The sequence below is a fragment of the Zingiber officinale genome, chromosome 2A (genome assembly GCF_018446385.1).
Source record: "Zingiber officinale cultivar Zhangliang chromosome 2A, Zo_v1.1, whole genome shotgun sequence".
NCBI classification, from domain to species: Eukaryota; Viridiplantae; Streptophyta; class Magnoliopsida; order Zingiberales; family Zingiberaceae; genus Zingiber; species Zingiber officinale.
The window spans coordinates 634,603-660,709 of record NC_055988.1 but is presented as its reverse complement, the minus strand read 5'-3'; the positions used below and the strand labels follow the sequence as shown (position 1 = coordinate 660,709).

The 26,107-nt window shown below is 40.5% G+C and overlaps 1 protein-coding gene and 1 long non-coding RNA gene across 3 annotated transcripts; both read left to right on the top strand.

Annotated features, from left to right (window-relative positions):
* The first annotated feature begins 294 nt into the window (after window positions 1–294).
* LOC122044339 lies at window positions 295–2,984 on the top strand. 2 transcript variants are annotated; one of them, XR_006129518.1, is made up of 4 exons: window positions 295–762; window positions 849–989; window positions 1,091–1,255; window positions 2,936–2,984. It is a non-coding gene; the product is annotated as an uncharacterized LOC122044339 (long non-coding RNA). The 2 variants fall into 2 exon arrangements; XR_006129517.1 differs by lacking the exon at window positions 2,936–2,984 and adding an exon at window positions 1,652–1,712.
* Window positions 2,985–20,185: 17,201 nt separating this feature from the next.
* Window positions 20,186–22,461, top strand: LOC122044338 (subtilisin-like protease 4). Its single transcript, XM_042604839.1, has one exon. It carries the CDS (start codon window positions 20,231–20,233, stop codon window positions 22,403–22,405), a length of 2,175 nt encoding a protein of 724 aa, XP_042460773.1. The 5' UTR covers window positions 20,186–20,230; the 3' UTR covers window positions 22,406–22,461.
* Window positions 22,462–26,107: the final 3,646 nt, after the last annotated feature.

The window sequence follows — 26,107 nt, the reverse complement described above, 5'->3', positions numbered from 1 at the left end:
GCTTAACCATACATTCTCCCCCTATTGGCACACATCACCCCATCGTTGGACACACATCAACCGATGCTTCAATTCTGGGCACACTTCAACAAATCCATTTGTTGAAGACTCTCCCCCTGAAGAGTTGCTGTGAGATCTCGGAAAATTTAAATAAATAGGGTTATTTGATAAATAGCCTTATAGAATTTTTCCGGAATTTTTAGAAATTTTCTGGGAATTTTACGGAGCTCGTAAGACATGTTTTGAGGGGATCAATTTCGGATTCGGATTAAACCTGTTTGGGATACCCGTTTAAGTGAGGAAATGTTTTTAATTATAAATTTCCTTTTTCTTTTTCCTCCCCACACGCTGAACCCAACCCGATCCCTCACTTCTTCCCCGACTTCTCCTCCTCCTCCCCGGATCTCCCCTCTGCTCGAAGCCGATCTCGCTTCCTTCTCTGTTCTCTCTCACGGACGATCGGCGCCGACGGGAGCAAGGCTTCAGCTCCGGCGATCACCCTCTGCTGACATCTCTTTCCCCGACCCTTTCCTCTCTCTGTTCCTCGCAAACAACTCGACGCCGACGGGGCTTGCAATCGTCTTCACCGCCTGAGGAGGAGGTCGCCGGAACCTTGCTAGAGGTCGAACAAGGAGGCGGATCCTCCTGATCTCATGTTCTCAGGTCTTCCCCGAGCCTTTCCTTCCCCGATCCTTCTGGGTTTTGCCGATCCTTTCTTCCCCGATTCGATCGCTGGCTTGAAGATGACCTAGGGTTTCGAAGGTAATCTATTAAACCTAGCTGTGGATATTAGAGCTTCGGTTTTCTTCTCTGTTTACCGATCCTCATCTTCTTGGCGGTGGAATTAGGTCACGGATTTGGAGAGGTTGGAATCAGGGAGGTGTTGTTGGATTAGGGGAAGGAATCGGATCAGACTCGTGCTAGGTTTTCCCTTGATCGGATCAGTGGACCTCCACCTCCTTGCTGTTGATTGAGGTCTCGAATTGAAGGTGAGTTCTTGTTGGAATTATGTGTTGCTTGATCAGAGATCATCATTTCATGTTGATATGTGATCTTTGTTTTGATTCCTTCTTGATCCTATTGATTCCAGTGAGGGGAGGTGAGGTTCCATTCTTGCTGTGGAATTGTGTTTGGTTCCGGCAGTAACAATCACCTCAATCCAGCATCAACAGTAGGTTCGATCTGCTCTGTTCTATTTGTGAACTTTCTGATTTCGGCAGTAAACCATCCAGCAACAACAACAACTGGATTTGAGGTAAGGAATAGGATAATTGATCTTGTTGTAGATCATGTTTCGGAGTTGAATTCTAGATGATCTTGTTCTAGATTGGAATTAGGGTTTTACTTAGTGGTTTATGTGGAGGGATTTTGATACATGTTGTAACTAGTTGTTAAATTGTGTAGATGTAATTGTGTAGAATAAATCCAATGAAATGGTTAGGGTTAGGGTAATTAACCCTAATCAACCGTTGGATTTCTAATCTAATTGGTGGTTAGGGATTAGGTAACTAACCCTAATCGACCATTAGATTTAAATTGGTAAGTTGTGATTGATGTGATTAGGGTTTTGCCCTAATTTAGTTTTAGAGATTTTATTTAGCTATTCATTTGATTTAGCTAAATAAAATATATACATTGTTTGTTGACACAGGACTCTGATTCGAGACGGGCGTCTCGACTTCGGATTAGGATTGGATTGTACCTTCTCTTTGAGGCGGGTACCCTTTGACTTATCTTTTGATACTGTCTTATGATATGTATAGTTTATATATAGTTACTAGTGATAGGTGGTAGATTTATTTCTTCCCTGGTCTTAGCTAGTTGATACCTATCGCATGCTTCATCTGTTAGTTGCTTTACTTCAGGATTGGATATTTACCTCTTGCCATGTGTATATATATTCATTGAGATGCATATCTATAGTGCTCTACTCTACTGGATTGGTTGCTTACATGTGTGATACATGCTCTTGGATTCATGTTACTTACATCATTGTTATATGTGATGTCTTCCGATTTATGCTGTTTATATCATGGTTATATATATGCGTTTACCTTTTGGGCACCCGCATATATGGAGGAGGCTATGTTCAGGTATGACATACTGTAGCATCATGCACCATCCTGCATGATTGCATGCTGGGCGATTGACGACTCCATTATTGTTGAGCTCGTCGGCCGGCTACACGGGCCTGCACACAACGTGACCACTGCATGGGTAGTGGCACAGCACCCAGGGTGTGTATGGCAGTTGCTCTGTAGCGCTCCGCTGGTCCGCTCATGGGTAGTGTGACTGCAGCGTGGTAGCGGACAGGGATCCCTCCCCGTCATTGCGTACCGGGAGTTGAGAGCGTTACGCTCCCTCACTATGTTTGAGGTAGGAGGATAGGTGTACTCCGACAGCATCCCGTCCACTCGGTCACTCATCAGGGGTAGTGACGACAGAGTGCACGGTGTCACAGCCCTACCTACTCGGTCTCGCCATCGCGTGTGAGACGGCTGACTAGCGTCAGGGGTGACCATGTCATATCGCATCATATGCACAGATTGCATTTATTGTGATTGTTGCATATTGGATGATGCACTTGGGTGACTGCATATGATTGACATGCATACAGGATACATGCGTATTTGTTCTGACTATCTTTATCTGTGTATGTCCACAGTCATTCGCCCAAGCCTCGCAGGTGAGTACAGTTTATTTCAGTTATGCATTTCTTATTATTCTTGCTGTAAACTGTATTACATGCTTCTGGTTACTCATTACAGTTTATTCAGCTATGCATACCTGTTATATTGTTAGGAGACTGTACTGTAGGTCCTATGGTTTAGGAGACTGTACCTTAGGATATTACTGGTAGTTATATGTTGCTGTACATATCTATTGGATTACCTGCTGAGTTCTTTGAACTCACCCCGTTGTTACTATTTTTCAGGTTGAGGCCGTCAGGAGAGATTCCAGTCGCTAGCCCCATTATCGCGAGAATTTCCTTTGTCGGATTATATTTTGCTTTTGCATCTTATATACTTGTATTGTGGGTTTGTATTGTGGACTTTACATTGCACATTCGGGTTTGCTACTTTTGTTTTCCGCTGCGGTTGTATTTCCATTACTTCGTGGATTTGTTTCTTCGTTGTAGTGGAGTAGGCTGTTTACATATATCTTCGAGGTTCTATATCGTCTTTCTTTATTAAACTGCGTGGATTGATCATATATTATATCTGTGTGGAATGTTGATATAAACTGCGTGGTTTGTTTCTTATTTGTATTGTATTATTCCGGCCGTGTGTGGCCGAGGTATAGAGATATATGTATACTGAGCTTCATATTGTCCGCCGTACAGGGGAGATGTTGCCGAAATTTCTTCGGACAGGGACTACCTGGGGCGTGACAGTTGCTCATCGTTGTTCACAACATCACTCGTTGTGATCAACACGATAATGAAGGTCCCATACCCTTCATTTATCCTTAACTTCTCCCTCAATGTAGACAACTACCCAACCTTGAGCATTATCTACCACATGAGTGTCCACTTGAAATAATGAGGATATCCACTCCCCATTTCTCCCCATTTCAAGTTTAAATGCTCAACCTTGAGCAAGTTCACAACAGAAGGTTAACCACCTTCCAAGGTTCATGAAAAATAATTTTCATGTCTTTAAAGAGTCCCTCCCCCTAAAGACATGGTGGTAACTTCTGTCATTGCACCAACAATGACTTGGAATCCCTAAACCTTTAGGAAACCCAAACCTAGAAGTTTTGAGGTTCAAATATTCAAAATTTGAAACAACCTCAACCGAAACTTCTACTTAGTCTTCGTTAACCAATCCATCCTTGTTTTCAACATGAAAACACCCTTTGTATGTATACAAATGTATTTAAGGGGTTTGGAATGGTTACCTAGACTCAAAGAGGTTCAAAGATGCTGAAATCTTCCCTTCCAAAATCAGCAACTTGGATCGATTGGAGTTGGGTTCCAATCGATTGAACCTTTCTGAATCGATCCACGGATCGATTCAGACTCCCTGGATCGATCGGCTGATCGATCCAGCGAGCTTCTGCTCGCGGGAATTGCCGTTTGAATCGATCCATGGATCGATTCAGGAACTCCAATCGATCCATGGATCGATCGGAGCTCTGATAGTTGCTGAAATTCCATTTCAGTCAACTTCAGAAACCCCTAGAAAATTCTACAAAAATCCAAAAATTATGAAATTTCGTGTAGACATTATTTAGGGCATACTTAATCATGGAAAAATAGCTTTCTATGAAAATACATCATATTTTCAAAGATTGACACAAACTTGAAAACTTGCAAAAACTTTAGTGTTTTTCTTCAAGTTTGTGTCTAACTATTCAATGGTGATTACTATCAAAAGATAGCCTTCACCAAGGTTTTCCAAAAATATTTTAAAAACATTTTCAAAACCAATATCCCATCATGTTCCTTGGGCATAATGCACATGACTTGTACATTAGCTTTCCCAATGATGAGAAAACACATAACTATGTGTTTTGATGAATCTAAAACTCAGAAGAATGCACTAAATCAACATCTTGAGTTTTGTTCATCATCCTAACATCTCACTTGTATCTAATGTGCACTAAAACACATATAAGTCACCTTATAGTCTTTGTGAGATGTAGATTTTGGTTTTGCCCTAATCTAGGGATCATGCATATCTATCTAGGCATTTTAGAGATATTAGACATCCACCTAGAATGTCACTTGTTAATAAGTGTTGTTAAATGCCATTCGTCCTTAATTACAAGGAATTAAACTTAATGCATGATTATGTTATGGCATACATCAAAATAAAATAGCTTTCAAAAGAAAGATTTCTATAACTACATGATGTATGTATGGCATGACATGGTATTTTTGTATTTTTCATGATAAGTCATGAATGCAAAATCCAAATAAGATAAAATATGATGTCATGGCATATTATGAGCAAACAATCATGGCATGGTTTAGCATAAATAAAATATACCTAGATTACCTATCTAAGTATCATTAATCTTAGCTAATCCTAAAACTTAAACCCTAGATTGCCCTAAAGTGCTTCAAGAAAATGCCAAAGCCTAAGTTTGCATTTCTTATTCCCTTGATTAATTTATGCCAATTAAAATAAACATGTCCTCAAATGTTGGCATATTCCATTTTTCCTCAAGAGTAGCACTTTTAAATTTAAGGCCCGGATTGCCTTAAATTGCCTAAGAACATACCATAAACCCAACTTGATAGTTCTTATTAATTTTCCAATATGTGCCATTTAAGATAAAATCAATACTTCTCCAATTTGGCACATTTACTCTTTCAAGGAGTAATCATTAATTCCATTTCATTTTCAAAGGTTAACTAAAACCTTGAAAATGCTCCTTGAGTGTCAATTTCCTCAAAGTTGGGTTAACTACCCTTCTAATCGGAGTTGACACTCTCTAACCCATCTATGGGGTAGAGAAGATGCTCCTAGGAACCCAACACCTATTGGTGCTCCTTGGATGCTCTAGGTACTCACTAGGGATAACTTCCCTAGATACCTTCCTAGTGACCTTGTTGGGCTTCTTAGAAGCCTTGGTCACATTTTCTAGGTCAACTCTAGGGATAACCTCCCTTGTGACCTTGTTTGTGACTTTCTTAGACTTCTTAGAAGTCTTAGTCACATTTATTGCAAAAATACTCTTAGGGATGACTTCCCTAGTATTTTTGGCTTGACCACTAGACCTAGGGTTTGTTCCATAACTATATGGAACTCTATGGTAAGAGGGCACATCCTTCTTAGCCTTTGGTTTGTATCCCAAACCTCTATGGCCATTAGATGACCTTTGTGCTCCTAGACCTAGGTTATGCTCATTTTGCCCTAATAGGATATTTTCCATCCTTTTTAGGGTCTTTTCCATTTTATCAAGTCTTGACCTCAAGACTTGATTTTCTCTCACTAAGTCCTTAGTATTTGACCCATGAGCATTTTTGTTTCTAGGCTTGTATCTAAAATCCTTAGAGTTTACGCCTAGATTTTTACCTACAATCCTAGCCTTAGGTGTAGTAGTTTTAGCATGAAAAGCTATATGTTTTTCTTTAACACTATCATGCTTTCTATTTTCATGGTAAATAGCATTAAAATGATATAAATTTGAACTATCATGCTTTTTACCATAATGTAGAGGAGTAGGCTCAATAAATGTTACCTTCTTCTTTACCTTAGAGGCTCCTCCTTGACTAGAGCTTCCTCCATGAGCCTTGACCATCTTCTTCCCCTTGGGGCATTGACTTCGGTAATGCCCTTTTTGTTGACACAAGAAGCACACAATGTGCTCCTTGCTCTTCTTTGTCCCGGGGGTGGTCTCCTTGGGCTTCTCCTTGCCCTTTTTCGTCACTTGACCCTTCTTCTTGGCCAAGTTGGGACACTTGCTCTTGTAGTGCCCACTTTCCCTACACTCAAAACATATTATATGATTTTTATTTTTAATTGAAACATTTATACCTTCTTGTGTAGGGATGACACTTGCTCCTCCATTTGCTATTTCTTGAATTTCGGAGGTGGCACCATCTTCTTCTTCTTCACTTGACCCGGATGTAGAAGCTTCTCCTTCTTCTTGATCCGGCGTCACCAAGAATTGCTCCCCCTCAATCCTAGAGGTGGAGGCTTCATCATCTTGAATGTGAAACAAGGAGTATGCTCCCTCCTTGTTCCCTTCGGTGCATTCCCTTGAGGATGAAGCTTCTTGGATTTCCTCTTCTTCGGAGGTTGAGTATCTCTCAACCTCGGGGTCCTCCTCTTGGTCTTGCTCCAAAGAGTCACCCTCTTTGGATTCTTCATGATCTTGTACAGTGGAGGGGATCTCTTCATGAAGCTTGGCCAATTTGCTCCAAAGCTCCTTGGCATCTTCGAATTCTCCAACTCGAGCCAAGATGTGGCTAGGCAATAAGTTGACCAGAAGCTTGGTTACTTTGTCATTTGCCTCGCCCCTTTGAATTTGCTCTGAGCTCCATCTGCTTTTCTTTAGAAGCTTGCCCTTGGAGTTTGTTGGAGCTTTGAAGCCTTCCATTAGAGCAAACCATTGCTCTATCTCCATCATAAGAAAATTTTCGATTCTTGATTTCCAAGAATCGAAACTCGTAGAAGTGTATGGTGGAGCCACCCTTGTATCAAATCCAAGTCCATCTTGGAATTGCATCTTGAAGTTGAGCTTCTTGAATTCTTTGACTTTGATGAATTTGCTCCAACTTCTTCACCCTCTAGCTTTTGTTGTTATGCTTGACCCTTCCGGCGATGATTCCGGTGAAGAGCGGCCTCGCTCTGATACCACTTGTTAGGACCAAAAGTAGCTAGAGGGGGGGTGAATAGCTCGTCGCGTGCTCGTTGCTCGGTGTTGCTTGTTTCTTCAAGAATGCGCAGCGGAAAATACAGAAACAAACACAAACACGCTAACACTAGGATTTTACTTGGTATCCACCTCACAAGAGGTGACTAATCCAAGGATCCACACCAACGCACACACCCTCCACTATGAATAACACTCCTTTATGGTAACTACCAAAGGCGGAGAAGCCCTACAACACTCTCAATACAAGAAGAAGAAAGGGAAATACAAGTTAAGCAAAAGCTTACAAGATGTGCAGTAAAAACCCTAACCCTAACTTCTTCCTCTTGCAATAGATCCGCCTCTTGACTTGGAAAGCCTCCAAGAACCTTCAAGAACTGGCGATCACGTGCTTGTAGAGAGCTGTGGAGGAGCTGGAATGAATCTGAGAAGAGCTCGTAAAGAGATGCCGAAGACCACGCTCGCCTGCGGCTTTAAACCCGACGCAACGGTCGGATCCCGATCGATTCGAATGTTCCCAATCGATCGGGGAGGCTTTGGATCGATCCACGGATCGATCCAGCGCCTACGCTCGAACGCACGGATCGATCCACGGATCGATCCGGCGCTTCGCGCGAAGCAGCATCCGATCGACTGATCGATCGGGACCTCTGATCGATCCACGGATCGATCCGAGCTTCTGATTCGCTGGGAAGAATCTAGATCGATCCACCGATCGATCCACTGGATCGATCCATGGATCGATCCAGACTTGGTTTTGCCCAAAACCAAGTTCCAACCTCCCTAACCAACATCCGGTCAACCTTGACCTGTTGGTACATCATGCCTCGCATCTGGTCACTCCCTTGACCTGCCAGGACTCCCCACCAAGTGTCCGGTCAATCCCTTTGACCCACTTGGACTTTTACTCGTCGTGCCAAGTATCCGGTCACTCCATTGACCTACTTGGACTTCCACCAGATGTCTGGTCAACCTTGACCCATCTGGACTTCCTTCCTTGCCAAGTATCCAGTCAATCCTTTGGCCTACTTGGACTTCCCAGCACCAGATGTCCGATCATCCTTGATCCATCTGGATTTTCCCTTGCCTGACTTCACTCACCAGGGCTTTCACCTAGCTTCACTCACTAGGGTTTTCCATCTGCCTAGCTTCACTCACTAGGACTTTCACCTGGCTTCACTCACCAGGGTTTTCCATCTGCCTAGCTTCACTCACTAGGACTTTCACCTGGCTTCACTCACCAGGGTTTTTCTTCTACCTGGCTTCACTCACCAGGACTTTCATTTTGCCTAACATCCAAGTTAGGACTTCCCAGTCAAGTATCCAGTCAACCTTGACCTACTTGACTCTTCTTCAATCAATATCTTATTGTCAAACATCTAAACCCAAACCAAGACTCAGCTTGGTTACCCAGGTCAACCTTGACCTGAGGGATATTGCACCAACAGAGAGGGGGGGGGTGTGAATAGCCGACCCCAAATTCGCGTTTCTTTCTACAAATCTAGTTAGCGCAGCGGAAATACAATTATAGAAATGAGAACGAGAAGATCAAACCTTAGACGCAGCGATGTAACGAGGTTCGGAGATGAAACTCCTACTCCTCGGCGTGTCCGTAAGGTGGACGAAGCCTATCAATCCGTCGGTGGATGAAACCCCGGATAACCGGCTAATATGAACTCCTTCTGGGTGGAGAAACCTCACCACAAAGTCTTTGCAACAACAAAACAGAGGAGTACAATAATAGAGGAAACAAACAAGAACAATAGAAATTGTAAACACACTTGCTTGCCTTCTCGTCGGAGTCCGTTGATGAAGCAGCAGCTTCATGGCTCCAGCAGCTAGAAAACCAGCACGAAGCTCACGCGAAGCTTCAGCAAACCGAGAGCTCAGCAAAGCTCAAATCGCAGTAAGGAGGAAGAGCAAGAAAAAATGTTCCTGTAGAGGCCCTCAATCTCGATATATAACCTGCAAAGAAGAAGACACATAAACTAGCCGTTGTGTCGCAACGGCTAGGGCCTGGACCGATCAGGCACACTCCTGATCGGTCCAGGAGTGTTCTGATCGGTCTTGGGGACCGATCAGGCTATGTCCTGATCGGTCCAGGAAGACCCTGATCGGTCCTGGGGACCGATCAGAGCTTCCTCTGATCTGTCCAGGGACCGATCAGCATGCATGTCCCTTCCTTTTTCTCCCGAACTTCTTGCCTTCTGATCGTTGTTTCCTGATCGGTCTGCAGACCGATCAGATAACACTCAGTAGGCTACTGTTTGGTTACTGATCGGTCACCAGACCTATCCAGATATCCAATGTATCACTGGATCGATCCACTGATCGATCCAGAGCTTGGTTTTTGCCCAAACCAAGTCCCAAGCCTTCCAAACCAACATCCGGTCAACCTTGACCTGTTGGTACATCATGCTTAGCATCCGGTCACTCCCTTGATCTGCTAAGACTCCCCACCAAGTGTCCGGTCAATCCCTTTGACCCACTTGGACTTTTCTCTTTGTGTCAAGTATCCGGTCACTCCCTTGACTTTCTCAACACCAGATGTCCGATTACCCTTGATCCATCTGGATTTTCCCTTGCCCAGCTTCACTCACCAGGACTTTCACCTAGCTTCACTCACTAGGATTTTCACCTGGCTTCACTCACCAGGATTTCCAATCTGCCCGGCTTCACTCACTAGGACTTTCCAACTGCCTGGCTTCACTCACCAGGACTTTCCCACTGCCTTGCTTCACTCACCAGGACTTTCCCACTGTCTGGCTTCACTCACCAGGACTTTCACCTAGCTTCGCTCACTAGGGTTTTCACAACTGCCTGGCTTCACTCACCAGAACTTTCCCACTGCCTGGCTTCACTCACCAGGACTTTCCCACTGCCTGGCTTCACTCACCAGGACTTATCCGTCTGCCTGGCTTCACTCACCAAGACTTTCCACATCCGGTCCAGAGAACGAGCTACCGAGCCCTCTCTGACCACAGTTCGGGGAACGAGCTACCGAGCCCTCTCCGACTTCCATCCGGTCCAGAGAACAAACTCCCGAGCCCTCTCTGACCACAGTCCGGAGAACGAGCTACCGAGCCCTCTCCGACTTCCAATGTGCCAAGCTTCCATACTTGGACTTCTCCGTGCCAAGTCTCCATACTTGGACTTTTCCCGTGCCAAGCTCCCTGCTTGGACTTTTCACAATGCCAAACTCCCTGCTTGGACTTTTCACCATGCCAAACTCCCTGCTTGGACTTTTCCCATGCCAAGCTCCCTGCTTGAACTTTTTTCCGAGTCAGGTCAACCTTGACCACGGGTTGCACCCACAATCTCCCAAGCTTGTATCCTTGTAAAACATCAAGATACAACTTTTCTGTTCACGTCAAACATTGTCAAACATAACTCGTCAAACATCAAAACACAACTCGAGTCAAGTCAACTCGAGTCTGGTCAACTAGGTCAACCTTGACCTAAGGTTGCACCAACAACTATCACTCGATTTTGTGGCTTCTTCAACGTGCTATGTAATAAAGTGATAGATGTCTCGAAGTTGAATGATTTGCAAAGAGAGATTGTGACAGTGTTGTGTTTGCTTGAAAAATATTTTCCCCCATCTTTTTTTGATATAATGATTCATTTAACCGTTCATCTTGTACGGGAGGTCAAATTGTGTGGACCGGTTTGGTATAGGCAAATGTACCCATTTGAAAGATTCATGAAGATCTTGAAAGGGTATGTGCGAAATCACAATCGTCCTGAAGGGTGTATAGCCGAATGTTATATTGCTGAAGAGGCTGTGGAATTTTGCTCGGATTACATGTCTAGTGTGCATACAATTGGGATCCCATCAAGGTATCAGCAAGTACAACTTACTAGGCCTCTATCTAGCTCAATATTACACTCAACTTGTCATGATGAGTTGCATCAAGCACATCGTTATGTCTTGGAAAATGATGTTGACGTTGATCCTTATATCGAGTAATTCTTTTACTTATTTATATTTATTGCACTGTTCTTACGTTCTACTAATTAACTTATTAGTATTCCATTAGTTAACTTATCCCTAATCTGTTCATTAGGGAGCACATGGAATTTTTGAACTCAAGCTTTCCTCATAAAGACAAATCCAAAAAGTGGCTACAAGATGAGCATAACCGGACGTTTATTGGGTGGTTACGTGATCGTGTGAGAGCATTTGGCAATTCCAGCTCTCAAATATTAGAAAGATTGAAGTGGATAACGCGTGGACCTAGCAATCAAGTGTTGAAGTACTCTAGTTATTTGATTGATGGAGTTACGTATCATACAAAAGAGCGCGATGATACACGAGCTGTTCAAAACTCCGGAGTAAGCTTAGTTGCATAGACAATGCAAGTTGCTAGTGCGAAGGACAAAAATCCAATTGTGTCGGACATGACTTTCTATGGAGTTATTCAAGAAATTTGGGAACTCGATTATCACAATTTTCAAGTTTCGATGTTTAAATGTAATTGGGTTGAGAATAATACTGGTATTAAAGTTGATGACCTTGGTTTCACGTTGGTAAACCTCAACAGAATTGGATTTAAATCTGACTCTTTTATCTTAGGGAGTCAAGCAAAGCAGATATTCTACATTGAAGATCCTCAAGATCCTGCATGGCATGTTGTACTTGCCACTCCTACTAGGGATCACATGGAATACATAAATGGTGATGAGTTGGAAAATGCTACAATCCACTATCCAAGTTTCACAGGAGGGTTTATATCAATGGAATCAATGGACGTTGACGCCATAGATGAAAATGAACCATCATGCGTTCGTGAAGACTGTGATGGGACATGGATTGACAATAATTAAGTGTAATCTATTGTTTAACCTGTGTGTAAATTTTATTTGTTGATCTATTTTGTTAACATATTTATTCTTATTGTAATATAACTATTATTTGTCTTCATTCTCGCTTTATTTTCTCTATAATTTAAATGCCTAACAGGTTGCTGCCTTTTGCAGGAAATAGGGTTCTCATCAGAATTTGGATGTGGACAATATGGCCGCTAATGCAAAGAGATTACTGAGGATTCAGAAGGCTAAAGAAAGTTCTTCATATTCTGCCACTAACAATAGTTGCGAGGGTCAAACTTCAATGAAATCTACAGAAACGGAGTCAACTAGAACAGCGAGGGGGCGTACCCGTTTGGATAGGCTTGTTAGGCTAAGGGTCCAAGGAATTAAAAAGGATGTTAGCTTCAATAAAATTGGACAGCCAGTTGGAGAATTTGCGGGTGAAATGCAAAGCTACATTGGCGTTCTCGTTCGAGAAAAGATCTCAATAACTTACAAATCATGGAAGCAAGTGCCAAATGATGTTAAAGAGTTAATATGGGAATCGGTGAATGTAAGTTAGAATGCTTTGAGAACTAAAATGAGCAGTAGGCTGTGGTTATGCTATATTTAACGTTCTTGTTAAATTTTTTATATGTTTTTACAGCTGACATACAATATTGACCCAACTTGGAGGAAAGGATGTTTAAATTCAGCAAATAATAAATGGCGTCAATATAAAGCTTTTCTCACTCAAAAGTTTGTTTTCAGCAAGCTAGATAAACCTGATGAGTTGAAAGATCCCCCGATTGACTATGGTATTTCACAAGAGGATTGGAGTTCCTTTGTAATAACGCGCATGTCTCCCGACTTCAGGGTAAGATTCATAATTGATTTTAATTTTTAGAAGATAGTCCTAATGGTCCTTAACTGATGTTCTACAATAGGATCTTTATTTAACATAGTGTGATTCATTTATTCGCTGTCAGTTTTAAAATTTCCAGTTCTCCACCTTCTGAAAAAACCCATACTAGGGGTTTTTTATCTTACGCAAATCTACTCGATGCTAGGGTTCATACTTTTACTGCTTTCTGAAATCTTCACTTTTGTGATAACATAAAGTCGAAGAAACAAGTAATATGTTTTTGATAATGGCTTAGATAACATCATCTCTCTTTTATTTGCTTTGTTTCTTAATAGAAGAGAGAAGTATTGTTATAACAATACTTCTAACAGATAACATTAATTGTTTCCTTGTGTAATTCTAAGGGTAAGGGTTCTCTAACTGTTTGTTTCCTTGAACCTTCCATAGATTGCTATTTTTTCTCTACACCACAGACAATTTGCATTAAAGTTCACATATATATATTTTGAATGTTGATAGTGAATTTAATTGATTTTAATTTTTAAGTAGAGAGTAAGTGATGAACAAAAGAATAGAAGAAGGCAGAACGTATACCCTCATCGGCTGTCCCGTAAAGGATATGCACGTTTCGCTGACGAAATTGTGAGTATGTTGAAGCTGGTGGTTTATTTTTGAATCTGATTTTGTAGGAACAGGGCATGATTCATTTTTTTTGTAGGCATCTGATTTTTGTAATGATGATGATATAAATCGAGCTATTGTTTGGAAGAGAGGACGAGCCAATAAGGAGGGTGAATTTGAAGGCGATGATCTCAAAATTACAGCAAAAAAGATTGTATGTGATACATGAAAAATAACTATTTTTTATTGATTAATTTTGTTGTTAGTAACTATTTTGTTTGTCTGGGCATGTTAGGATGATTATGTTCAACAAAAAAAGGAGGGGAAGCTGCGGTTTGAAGGGGCTAGGAAAGATATCCTCACAAACGCACTAGATTCTGAAGAACATGCTGGGCGTGTTAGGGGGATTGGAGGTCATATTACTCCAACAATCTATTTTAATGTTTCCAAAATCTGGAATACTCCTCTGCAGGATGGTGACTTAATCCTTCGTCATCAAAAGGAGTTGTTAGATGCAAAGAAGCTAATCTCAGAACAAAGTGCACGGATAGTAGAACAAGATACACACATACAGAAACTTGAAGAAATGTTCAAAAAGGGTGGATGCGACTTTGAGTTTGAGGAGAAAGGTAGTTGCTCGGTGAAGTTGCCTACCACGAGTGAGGATAAGATCAAACCAGAGAAGAGGAAAATTTTGAATGATGAGGACATGCAAGTTTTAAGCAAGACTGAGTTTTTGCAGGTATATATGTATTTAATTGTGGATACTTAATATTATTTTCAATAATGAGTCCATCAATGTGTGACATGATTGATTGTCTTCTAGGGTATGCCAGTTGCACTGTCACTGGAATCAAAGTCCAATATTGTGGCCTATGGTACAGTTATTCATGCCAATGGGGATGGAAAATTACTTCATGGTGTCCCGTTACCCATGAATTGCATGCGCGTCTCGATTGATGAGGTTGTGGAGAATTCAACAAGGTTGCCCTTTCCCATTCCAAATGAATGTGACACCATTGGTGGCGCAATTGAGACCCATGTTGCTTGGCCTGCACTTTGGGTAGTGATGAAAAATGAGGTAACTTTCTGACTCATTCGGCCACCACATTGTGAGTACAAATTTAATTCTTCAGTGGGAATTTTTGAGGAATCGTTTCAGCAACAACAAATTTCCAGCTTCTGATTTGGTTACATGTATGGTTTTTTTGATTTTTTACTCATTTGCTTGGCATAGTTGTTTAGCTGGATTTTTCCAACCAAACCTTCTTAGATTTTGATTGAAGGTTGTACGTATTTGTTGGATACAATTTAGTAATACAAGATATATAAGAGCTAGCACACACATGTAATCTGTACATTGAGGTTACATGCATGAACAAGAACATTGATGGTTTTTGAAACCCAATTAAAGGGTTGTTCAGAAAGATGCTGAACATAAGAGATAAAACTTTCTACTAACATATTTACATTTGCAATTTGTAGAAGCCTCAAAGGAAGAAAAGTGTTGCAAAAAGAAGTAATCCTGTCTTGCCATCAAATGTGCCACGGTCCTTACATTTATTGTACTGTTACTGTATGCGTGTTTTGGACAGCCCCGAAAAAACTATATCAATTGTCTTTGATCATGATTTCTTTGACCATGAGTATGAACTGCTAGTGAACATTGAAGACATCACACCTATTTATGAGTTGGAGCCAATATCTGCTAATTGTCTGGTTGCTTACATGTGGTAAGTTTTCACATCACTCATTTTTTTCATTTTATTTGTATTAACAGGCTAACATTTTTTTGCTTGAATGGAAGGTTTCTCTTCAAAAAGATGAAAAAAGAAAACAAGGTCGATAAGTTCAGATTTGTGGATCCACAAACACTTCCAGTAATGCCATATGTATCCAAACTTGACAAAAATGAAAAGACTGAATACTTGAATAGCTGGGCAAGTGTGTTGGCTGATAGGCTGAGTGGTGCAACAAAAAATAGCTAGTTTTGGCACCTCACAATGTTGGGTAAATAAATATTACAATTTCATTTTTAATAGATTTATTTCAACAATTCTGTTGAATTTATGCATTGACTATCTATTTTGTGCATAGTTGTCATTGGATTTTGACTGTCATCGACCCTTATGTGGAGATGGTTTATTTGTTCGATTCACTTAATCATCACAATCGTTATGAGGACTGGAAATATGTAGTGGATATGTGAGTACATATTTGTTTTTTAATTAAGCATTTAATTTAATTTTGAGGAATTTGTTAACTCTTGTTGTACAAAGGAGCTTGAAATTGTTCAATTCGAACAAGCAAAGGAAAGGGAAAAAGAAGCCTATGTGGGAAGTCATAAAGGTTTGTATATTTTATATACACACATATGTTTACTGGTGATTAATTTAAAACTATTTAATTGTGCATTATTCGTTGATAACTTTTTGTTAACATAGGGTCCTCGACAACCTGATGCTAAACAATGTGGGTTTTATGTGATGAAATTTATGAGAGAAATTATTGAAGGAAATGCTACCGGCGAGATGGATTCACTTAGCTCAATGGTAATATTTGACATATTCTCAGTTTTCTCAAATAATTTCTTTTATTTGACTTTGCTTCTTCATTACTGATTTTTTTACTAAATTAATCTGGGTTTGTTAACAGTTCAAGAAAACAATTTACTCCAACGAAGAAATTGACGAAGTGCGATCCGAATGGGCGGATTGCGTACTAGACTATATTCATTACTAGGTATAAATTACTAGACTTCAAAAGATGGTTGAACACTTTATTTGTGACTCCATGACTTATTGATTGTGATTCCTTACTGCCAATAATTATGCATTTCTACCATGAGCAGAATTAGTTGACATTTTCCTTATTTATTGCCTCTCTTTGTGGTCCAAAATTAATATGGCTGGGTTGTGTGAGTAACTTATTTAGTTGTGAAAACAATTGCTTCTTGTTTGTATTCTCCTTATGATTTTCGTCTATATGCCATGACTTCATCTGGTTTTTCCTACTATAATTTATTATTTTTTCTTTTTTACAAGCGCGAATGACAATTATGATGCTTCATCAAGCACAACTATGTTAATCTATATGCATGTTAGTGATTCCTTGAGAATAATGAAATGAAGAGCTTGTAAAGGCATTTCGTGTATGATCCATAGTATATTGATATACAAAACATCTATATACTGTAGTTTGATTTCTTAATAGTTTGCTCTATATACTTTTGCTTGGACGAGCAGTGTAAATTACCTGTGAATTGCACGTGCATTGCAGCTATTTTTCCAGTTAGATTTTCTTGTTTTGCTCTATATATTGCAGTTGCAGTAAGATTTTCTCTTTGTATTGATGAAATGGGAATGAAAAATCTATTTTTCCCAGCTGGAATATAGTGAATATTATAGCTCTTAATCTACACTTATTTGATTGACACTTTGGTTCTTTTAGGTGTCCTATGTAATTATTAAAGCTGTGCGTATGTGATTTCTATTTTGAGGAATTTGTGGAATTGTTTTACCTCTACAAACAATTCACCCTACCATAACTCATCATGATGATCCAATTCTTTTGGTTCAAGTTTTAATTGGATAGGCTTTGAACCCATGTTTTTTTACTTTCACTTATGCTTTTGTGATGGGTCTGTTTATTGCAGATCAATTTGCAGCTCTTGGCAACTTGTGACTTGCAAAATGGAAAAGCATATTGTGCCCACCAGGTCTCAAAGGTAATGCAGTTTGGAAAATGGCACAGAAAATTGCATGAATATTTTGTTTCAAGATGTTAATGGATGTAATGCGCTTTGCATGGATTCTATTGATCTTGCATGATAGTTTACTCAAATAATGTTAGCTGCATGTAGTGCTAATTATTTAGTAAACTATGCTAAGCTAGATATCACTGCTCCTAGAAACTTTGGCAGATATCAACTCCTATGCCACAACAACAATATCTTAGTTCAATTTCTAAAGGTAATAATACCTTTTCACTATATACGTACATTCTCTGGTACATTTTATGCTGGTTTTAAACTTGCACTATGTTTCATGAAATCATGACCACTATTATAAAGGGCAACTTAAATTTACTCTTTAATAAGGTGCATGGTTTCGATAGTTAGAAACGATGTTTGCCTCACTACTGCATTGCTCTGATGTGGAAGTTTAATTCATAATTATAGACACAAAATAATGGTTATATCACATTTGCATACATCTATGGTTGCCTCTTTTTATTGTATTAATATTCCTCCAAGGGCAATACATGTTCAAGAGACGTTCTCCTTCCTCTTTACTTAAGACAACCTTGTTGTGGATAGTTTTGATTTCCATTGCTACAAGCTCACTATCTTCCTTCTTCATTCTACTACCATTGTTAGGAGTAATATCTTATCAATGCAGATGATATTTAGTGATCACCAACCAATGCCAAAATCCACTATCAGTTAAATCTAGGCGTATGAGTGATACTAATCTTTTTTTATCATCTTTTTTAGTTGCTAGTTAAATACAATAATAACTTTTTGTAAAATTTTTAAGAGAGACATAGATGACATCTTGATAGGTTCCTCAGGCAACAGAACTTCCCTAGCAAAAGTCTGAGTTCTCTATTTTTACTTATTAGCATTGTTCATTTTTCTCTTGCAGGTCTGCCAATTCGTGAGGTGGCTTGCGTTTTTTTGATGCAAGAAGTGAGCTTTGTTAGATGTAGCTTGCCTTGCTATTTTGTAAATTAAAATCCATATGGAGAACAACAAAGGGAAAACATGTGATTTAGTGTATATGGAGAATGGAAAACATGTGTATTTTGATGAGTAACAACTCATTTTGTATATTTTTGTATATGTGGCTACAAGATGAATTATATATGGATGTTTATTTTGGATTTAATGTAGTAAATATTTAGTTTTGTATTGGTGGTTTGCTTATAGTAAAATAAGATTGGTTGTTTGGTATTAATGAACATTAAAGACAATAGTTAAAAATGTTGTAAAAACTGGTAAACCACAACGAATTTTTTTTGTAAAAAGTGATAAAAGACAACGGTTTTATCCGTAGTAAAATATATTAAAACTGTTGTTAAAAAAAAAACATGTCAAATATTATCCACCACAACAGTTTATATCTGTTGTAAAACGTATGTACCACAACGGTTTATTTCTGTCGTTGAAATTATCTACCACAACGGTATTAAAACGTTGTCGTATCCTTCGTAGCCAAATTTTGGGCATATAAACAACAACGGATAAAAACCGTTGTCAAATGTGTACAAAGACAACGGATTCAAAACCGTTGTCGTAGGGTAATACATTCTACAACACCCTCAGTTACAACGATTTTTTTACCCTACGACAACGGATAATATCCGTTGTCGTTTGCAGTTTTTGTTGTAGTGTGTCGGTAGAAGGCTGCCCTTCTAATACGCTTGCTTAAAGTCGACAGATAGCCTCCCATGTGTTAGCAACCATAGCATTTCTGTCAAACTATTTTTACCCATGGTTTCCTGGTCAAGTTATCTCTGAAGAGATTATAGACCTTCGTTTACCCAGACGGGAATTCCACTCTGTCAGTATTTGGCCTGCGGCTCATTTCTTTTCATATCTGTGGGGCTAGCACTATGAGGGTTGTTAATGCAGCGGATCTACATTCTTTAAGAGTGTCCCTTTTTAGTTTACCTCTCATTGGAACTATGGTGAGACGACTATTCCATCAAGAAATAGAACTAAGTACTACATGGCAAATACTCCAATCAACCAAGTGTCATTCCAGTGGAATTTATTTCATTCCTTGACCTTTGATCGGAATATTATGTATGAGAAATATGACGTAATAATTTTTTTTAATCAAATAGAATATTTTTTTTCACAATTCTAATAATTAAGGATGTCTTTTTTAAATTATTTTACTTATTTTTTTATGCACCTAATTGGGCAATAACCAATAAAAATTATTAATTACTAAACAACAATAATAATATAAAATATAAAATCTTTAATTTATCAAAAATATCTTAAATATTTCTTATATCCACCTTCAATTCATTTTATTTAATTTTTATGTGGCATTATTTCTTTCTCCCCTAAAAAACACAATCATCCTTGAATAAATATTTACAACATATTTCTTTCATATTTAAATAAAAACCATTAATTATTCACTCGACTTGGTGATCCGGTAATGATTTATTACATTTAGTGGCATCTATAAAATTAACAAAAATATAATTTGACTAGTCAAGTGATATGACATGGTTTTACTTTTATTAAAAACTCTGCCGGAATTTTTTTTAATGTTATACAAGTAAAATTTCTACAGAGGTAGCAAGAGGGTTTGAGGAATGATAGGCACCAAATGGGAATGTAATTAGTATTTAACAGACACATAATTTAATATTTCAATGAACTATCATATGAATATATTAGGTGTTTAGTAGATTCTACAAAGGACGAATTATTAAATTTTAAATATATATTATATATTAAGCAGATTCTAAAACGGAGTAACTATTATTATATTTTAAGTATACAATGTCTCCATATTTGGCATCGTACGGCTCCATATATATATATAAGTACAAAAGGTTCCATCTGATATATCAGAACATATAGCAATTTAGATTCCGGACATGACTCTTACCCCATGGCTACTCTTTCTTCTCCTTGTCGTCTTCTCCAATCCCTTGGTCGCCTCTCCTTCTTCTTCTGCGAGCCGTTACATTATTCAAGTGGAAGAGCCAACTGAACCGTTGTCGGAAGGGAGCCTGAAGAGGTGGCACGAATCTTTCCTGCCGCCGGCCGTCGAGCAGTCTAGCGTCGATCGGCGGCTACTGCACTCGTACAGCGATGTATTCAGCGGGTTCGCCGCCATGCTGACGGAGGAAGAGCTACAGGAGATACGGAAGAAGAATGGCTTTGTGCGCGTGTTCCCCGACCGAGTGCTGCACGTAATGACCACCCACACTCCGGATTTCCTCGGGCTCAAGGTCGGGAGTAAGGGGCTCTGGGACGACTCGAATCTCGGGAGCGGAGTCATCATTGGAGTTCTCGACACCGGCGTGACGCCCGGCCACCCTTCCTACGACGACGAGGGGGTCCCGCCTCCACCCTCGACGTGGAAGGGATCCTGCGACCTCAAGACCGGTTGCAACAACAAGCTCATCGGAGCCAGGTCGATGATCACCGGTTGGCGTCACCCCATTGACGAGGGCGGCCACGGGACCCACACTTCCGCCACGGCTGGTGGTAACTTCGTCCGAAACGCGAGCTACTTCGGCTTCGCCAAAGGCACGGCCGCCGGAATGGCCCCTCGGGCTCACCTCGCCATCTACCAGGTCTGCGGCGGTGACGGCAGCTGCAATTCTGCCGATATCCTCGCCGGGTTGGACGTAGCTGTCAAGGATGGCGTCGACATCCTTTCTCTCTCGCTCGGTGGCCGTTCTACGCCTCTCGACCAAGATCCCATCGCCATCGGTTCATTCGCGGCGGCAAGGAAGGGCATCTTTGTCAGCTGTGCTGGCGGCAATGATGGACCTGACTACTTCACCCTCTCCAACGAGGCGCCATGGATGCTCACTGTTGCAGCAAGCAGCGTCGATCGAAGCTTCAGGGCCTCCGTGAAGCTTCCCAATGGGAAGGTAATCCCCGGAGAGTCTCTCGACCAACCTAGCAACTTCCCTGAGAGCTATCTTCCCCTATACTACTCCTCCGAGTCCCCGTCCTGCGCCATGGATCCTCCTAATGATAGCCAGAGGGGTAGCATCTGGGTATGCGAGGTCGAACTCGGCCGCCTTTTACGTGTAGCGGCATTTGCCAAGTCCCGCGGAGCCAGGGCATTGATCTCCATTTCCTCAAAAACAGAGGGCGCTACCATCTCGATTAGGAAGATGGACTTTCCCGGAGTAGTGCTCACCATCCAAGAAGGTTCCGACCTCATATCGTATTTGAACTCTGCTTCTAACCCCTCTGCGTCGATCGTCTTCAACGGGACAGTTCTCGGCGTATCCCCCGCCCCCGTTGTGGCTTACTTCTCCTCCCGGGGGCCATCTCAAGCAACACCGGGAATCCTCAAGCCAGACATCTCCGGCCCTGGCCTTAACATCTTCGCAGCCTATATTCATTCCAGTGACACTCCGGATCAGTACTATATTATATCTGGCACGTCCATGGCGACGCCTCACCTCAGCGGTGTCGCCGCGCTCTTAAAGGCCGCACATCCTACTTGGTCGCCGGCAGCTATCAAGTCGGCAATCATCACCACGGCAGACGCCGACGTCTTTGATGAGTTACTTGAGCCGGCGCTCTATTTCGCCAAGGGCGCAGGACACGTTAACCCTAACAAAGCTGCCAATCCCGGTCTTATTTACGACATCACCGACGATGATTATATCTCCTACATCTGTGGCAAATTCGGCGAAGAAGGCGCAAGAAATATAGCGCGCAGAGTCGTGGACTGCTCGAAGATTGTGACCGAAGAGGAGCTCAACTACCCATCGATTTTGCTAGCCCCCAAAGGCAGGACGGAGGCTAAAGTGACCCGGACGGTCACGAACGTCGGACCAGCAAAATCGAGCTACACGGTGTCAGTGAGCATATCGAAGACTGCTGTGTCGACTACTGTCACCCCCACTAAATTGACGTTCACTGAGCTAAACGAGCAGAAGTCATTCACTATGAGCTCAAAATGGGGTGCCGGCGGACCTCCCACTTCCGGCAATCAATTAGTGGAGGGAAAGTTGACTTGGACCTCCGATGATGGTAAGTATGTGGTGACCAGCCCATTTGTCGTCTCCACCCTGGAGTGATGTAGTGCAAGCTCATTTTGTCTTCTTCCTTACAAATATTATTATTCCTGGTTAGTAAGAAGAATGTATGAATGAATAAATCAGGTTGGGGACTCGAATCAATAAATATTTTTTCCCTTTCAGTATCATAAATTAATAATATCATTGATCGCTCTAAAATGAACAAATTCTATTCCTAATTAATTTGGACTCGTCCTCACCGTGTCATTGGCATCCACTCCATTGCTCGTCTAATCACTATATTCAATGACTTAGTAATTCTTCTCTGTTATAGATGTTGGATTGATATTCTGGCTAGAAAAGCTAATAGTTAGTCATTGTTATTTTGTGCTCTTGTTTAAATATTAATAATAGACGAGGAAAATATAGAATAACATAAATATAAGCATACAAACACATGCAAAAAAACTAAGATAAGTGATTTGGCAACTCACAAACTCCTACTCTATGATATATGATATATCATTGGATCACTCCTAGAATGTCTTTATATTTTATAGAGTTGGAGAAGACTCTTATAAATTTGAGTTTACAACATCATCAAGGATATATAATGTTAGATAAAATAAATTCAACATAAGAAAATATTACATAACCCGAGCTTTCTTTTAGTTTGTTATCACTTGTTATTACTAGCTTTCAATCTCATTTGTTTTAAGTGGGCAACCGTTGATACCAACATCTCCAATCAATCCCCTCTTATAGAGCTCTTGCTACTAATAGCTCTGTTGAATCTGTCATATCTGTCAATTATTAATTTACCTTAGTTGGTTTATTGTTTAAGTTGAGTCAATTGAACTTTCATGTATTTGACCGCCCTAGCTTGTAATGACTAGTTGAGTCGTTTGATCCTGTATTTAGTTAATTTATCTTCCATAGCATTTGAGTCACCTCACAACCATAAGTTTTTTAGATAAACAACTATCTTCTTAGAATTTTGTTGATGTGTTAGTCAACTAATCTCACCTATTACTTCATTAGTCTTGCTTTAGTTAATCACTTGGTTGATTGACTACTAGAATGATATTTTATTTATTAGCATTCCAACTTGACTTAATTGTTGATTGACTTAGTCAACCATCAATTGATTAAAATGAGTCTTCAATTGATGGAAACTAACTCCGGTCACTCAAGTGTTGAGTCCTCACCAAATGAACTCATGTCTATGAGACTTTCTCAATTTGTCTAATATTAGTTTATCTCAATTTATTTGGAATTCACGTGCTTAGAAATCGTGTATCTAGGACTTCATTCTTTATAAACCAAGATTTCTACCTACCCAACTTTAGTTCCACGTTGATTCTGTTAGGGTTGCAAGGTTGCAAACATAGTCCCATATTGAAAACACATGGGAAAGATCATGAGTTTATAAGAGAAAAGATATCTCCATTGGCATGAGGCCTTTTGGGTAGAGCCCAAGAGCAAAACCATGAGAGCTTAGGCCCAAAGTGGATAATATCATACAATTATGGAGATATCTAAATTCTTTTCGATCCTACAATTGATATTAGAGCCCGGACTGCCAGAAGGTTTAACCGCCGACTGTGCACAAGAGTTATGGTCTGATTGAGTCATCTGGATACAATATTGACCTCGAACAAAGAAAGTAGGGGCTTTTATGTTCGGATCAAGAGGACCAGACACCAGGCAGGAAAGTCCTAGTTGCGACTAGGCAATGAAGTCCTAGTAGGTCGGGTGGACCGAGGGGCAGGAAGACCTGGTGGGTCGAGGATTGGACGTGGGAAGCCTATGGTCCTTTGTTTGAGGGGGGGATTGTTGGGGTTGCAAGGTTGCAAACATAGTCCCATATTGAAAACACATGGGAAAGATCATGAGTTTATAAGAGAAAAGATATCTCCATTGGCATGAGGCCTTTTGGGTAGAGTCCAAGAGCAAAACCATGAGGGCTTAGGCCCAAAGTGGACAATATCATACCATTGTGGAGATATCTAAATTCTTTTCGATCCTACAGATTCAGTAGCACTTCAACATGCATAGACTACTCCAATGGAATTTCTACTAATCTAGCATCTAATAAACTCTTGATTTGTTAAAACTTCATTACTTTCCAAACATCTGATTCACCTTAACCGACATACTTGTACTTTCACCATTTGTCAATACATCCCAATTAATTCGATACATTATGCATTAACACCAAATTAATTATTTTACATGATTTCTAAGATATAATAAACTCCTCTTAAATGGTAAATCATTCCTTCTATGTCTAAGGACTTCTAGTCATTGATATCTCTATCAAGTGACCAGGATGTTAACTCCTAATTCAAGAGAGCATTGAATCCTCTATTAACTCAATACTATTCTCTCTATGCTTTACTATACATCCAACTACCCTATTAATCACAATCCAATTAAAGACTACTTTTAACGACGCTAAAGTACATAACTACATGCATAGAATAAATGAAGGTTTCAAGTCAAAAGATCAGTTACACTCATTCATAAGTGGAATGACCAATGATGCTTAATATGCGGTTTCCTCTAAAGCAGGTTATGTACAGTGTATACCTCTAAGCTCAAGACACCCTAAGTACAACTTGGATATCTATCCCTGAGTCTATCTCGATCTAGTCATAATCAACGTTAATCTAGATTTCAATGTTTCCTCTAGATATCTATCCGATCAAAAATTATTTTCAAATTAATATACTCATTAATCTGTGGGACTTTATCATTAATCACATATGTATAAAAAAGTAAATAATTAACAACAAATACTTGTCTTTATGAAATAATTATCCATAAAATACATAAGGAGTGTCTTGACATATAAGTGCCCACACTAATATTAAGAACTCTATTTTGTTCTACAAGCAATGTGGGCCATCCACCACTTCTAGATGCACCCAAGGCTTGTTGGTGCAGCGGGGACCGGCAAGAGGGGGGTGAATTGCCTGCAAATGAAACTATACCCTCCTCAAGCAATTTCAACTCTAAAATAAATGCAACTATATTGAGAATAAAAATAAGCAGAGAAAAGGACACAAATTTAACCTGGTTACAACCAAGAGGGTTGTTAATCCAGGACGATGAAAGGCTCAGTAAGAAAACTCCTTCTCTGAAAGCGGAGAAGCCTTTTACACTTTGAAAGCACAGAAGTTGCAGAAGATGAATTACAGAGTTGGTTTTTCGTATGAAATCATTTTTCCTGAGTAGCTGCCCGAGACCCTCTTTATATAGGGGTTCTAGATCCTATCTGTTAACCTGATCTTCGGGATCAGGTTTGACTCGAGAGGGATCGGTCGACCGATCCCCAGGTTCGGTCGACCGAACCTGCTATACCTGCCCAGTCTTTCGTCCAGGTGCAGTCTCTGAGGATGAGCTTTTGTTCGGTCGACCGATCCTTATGTTCGGTCGACCGATCGGCCAACGTTCTTCCTCTGCGCTGGCCCGATCTAAACGCTCGCTGAGTCTCTCGATAGATGTTGGTTCAGTCGACCGATCAAGAGGTTCGGTCGACCGATCAGTCCCCCAACGGCTGGCTTGCTGACGTGGCTTCTAACGTGTCACCAGCGGTTGGTCTTCGGTTGAAGAAGGGTTTGGTCGACCGATCATGGGGTTCGATCGACCGAACCGTTGACAAGTCAACTTCCAGTTGACTTGCTCCGGTTCGGCTCCTTGGGTGATTGCGGCCTACCGGAATAGGGCTCACCCGAACCTAGTTCTCGGCCTTCTCCT

Bases quoted from the DNA above. Each gene is read 5' to 3' on its own strand.
- LOC122044338 (XM_042604839.1), top strand. From the start codon at position 20,231: ATGACTCTTACCCCATGGCTACTCTTTCTTCTCCTTGTCGTCTTCTCC.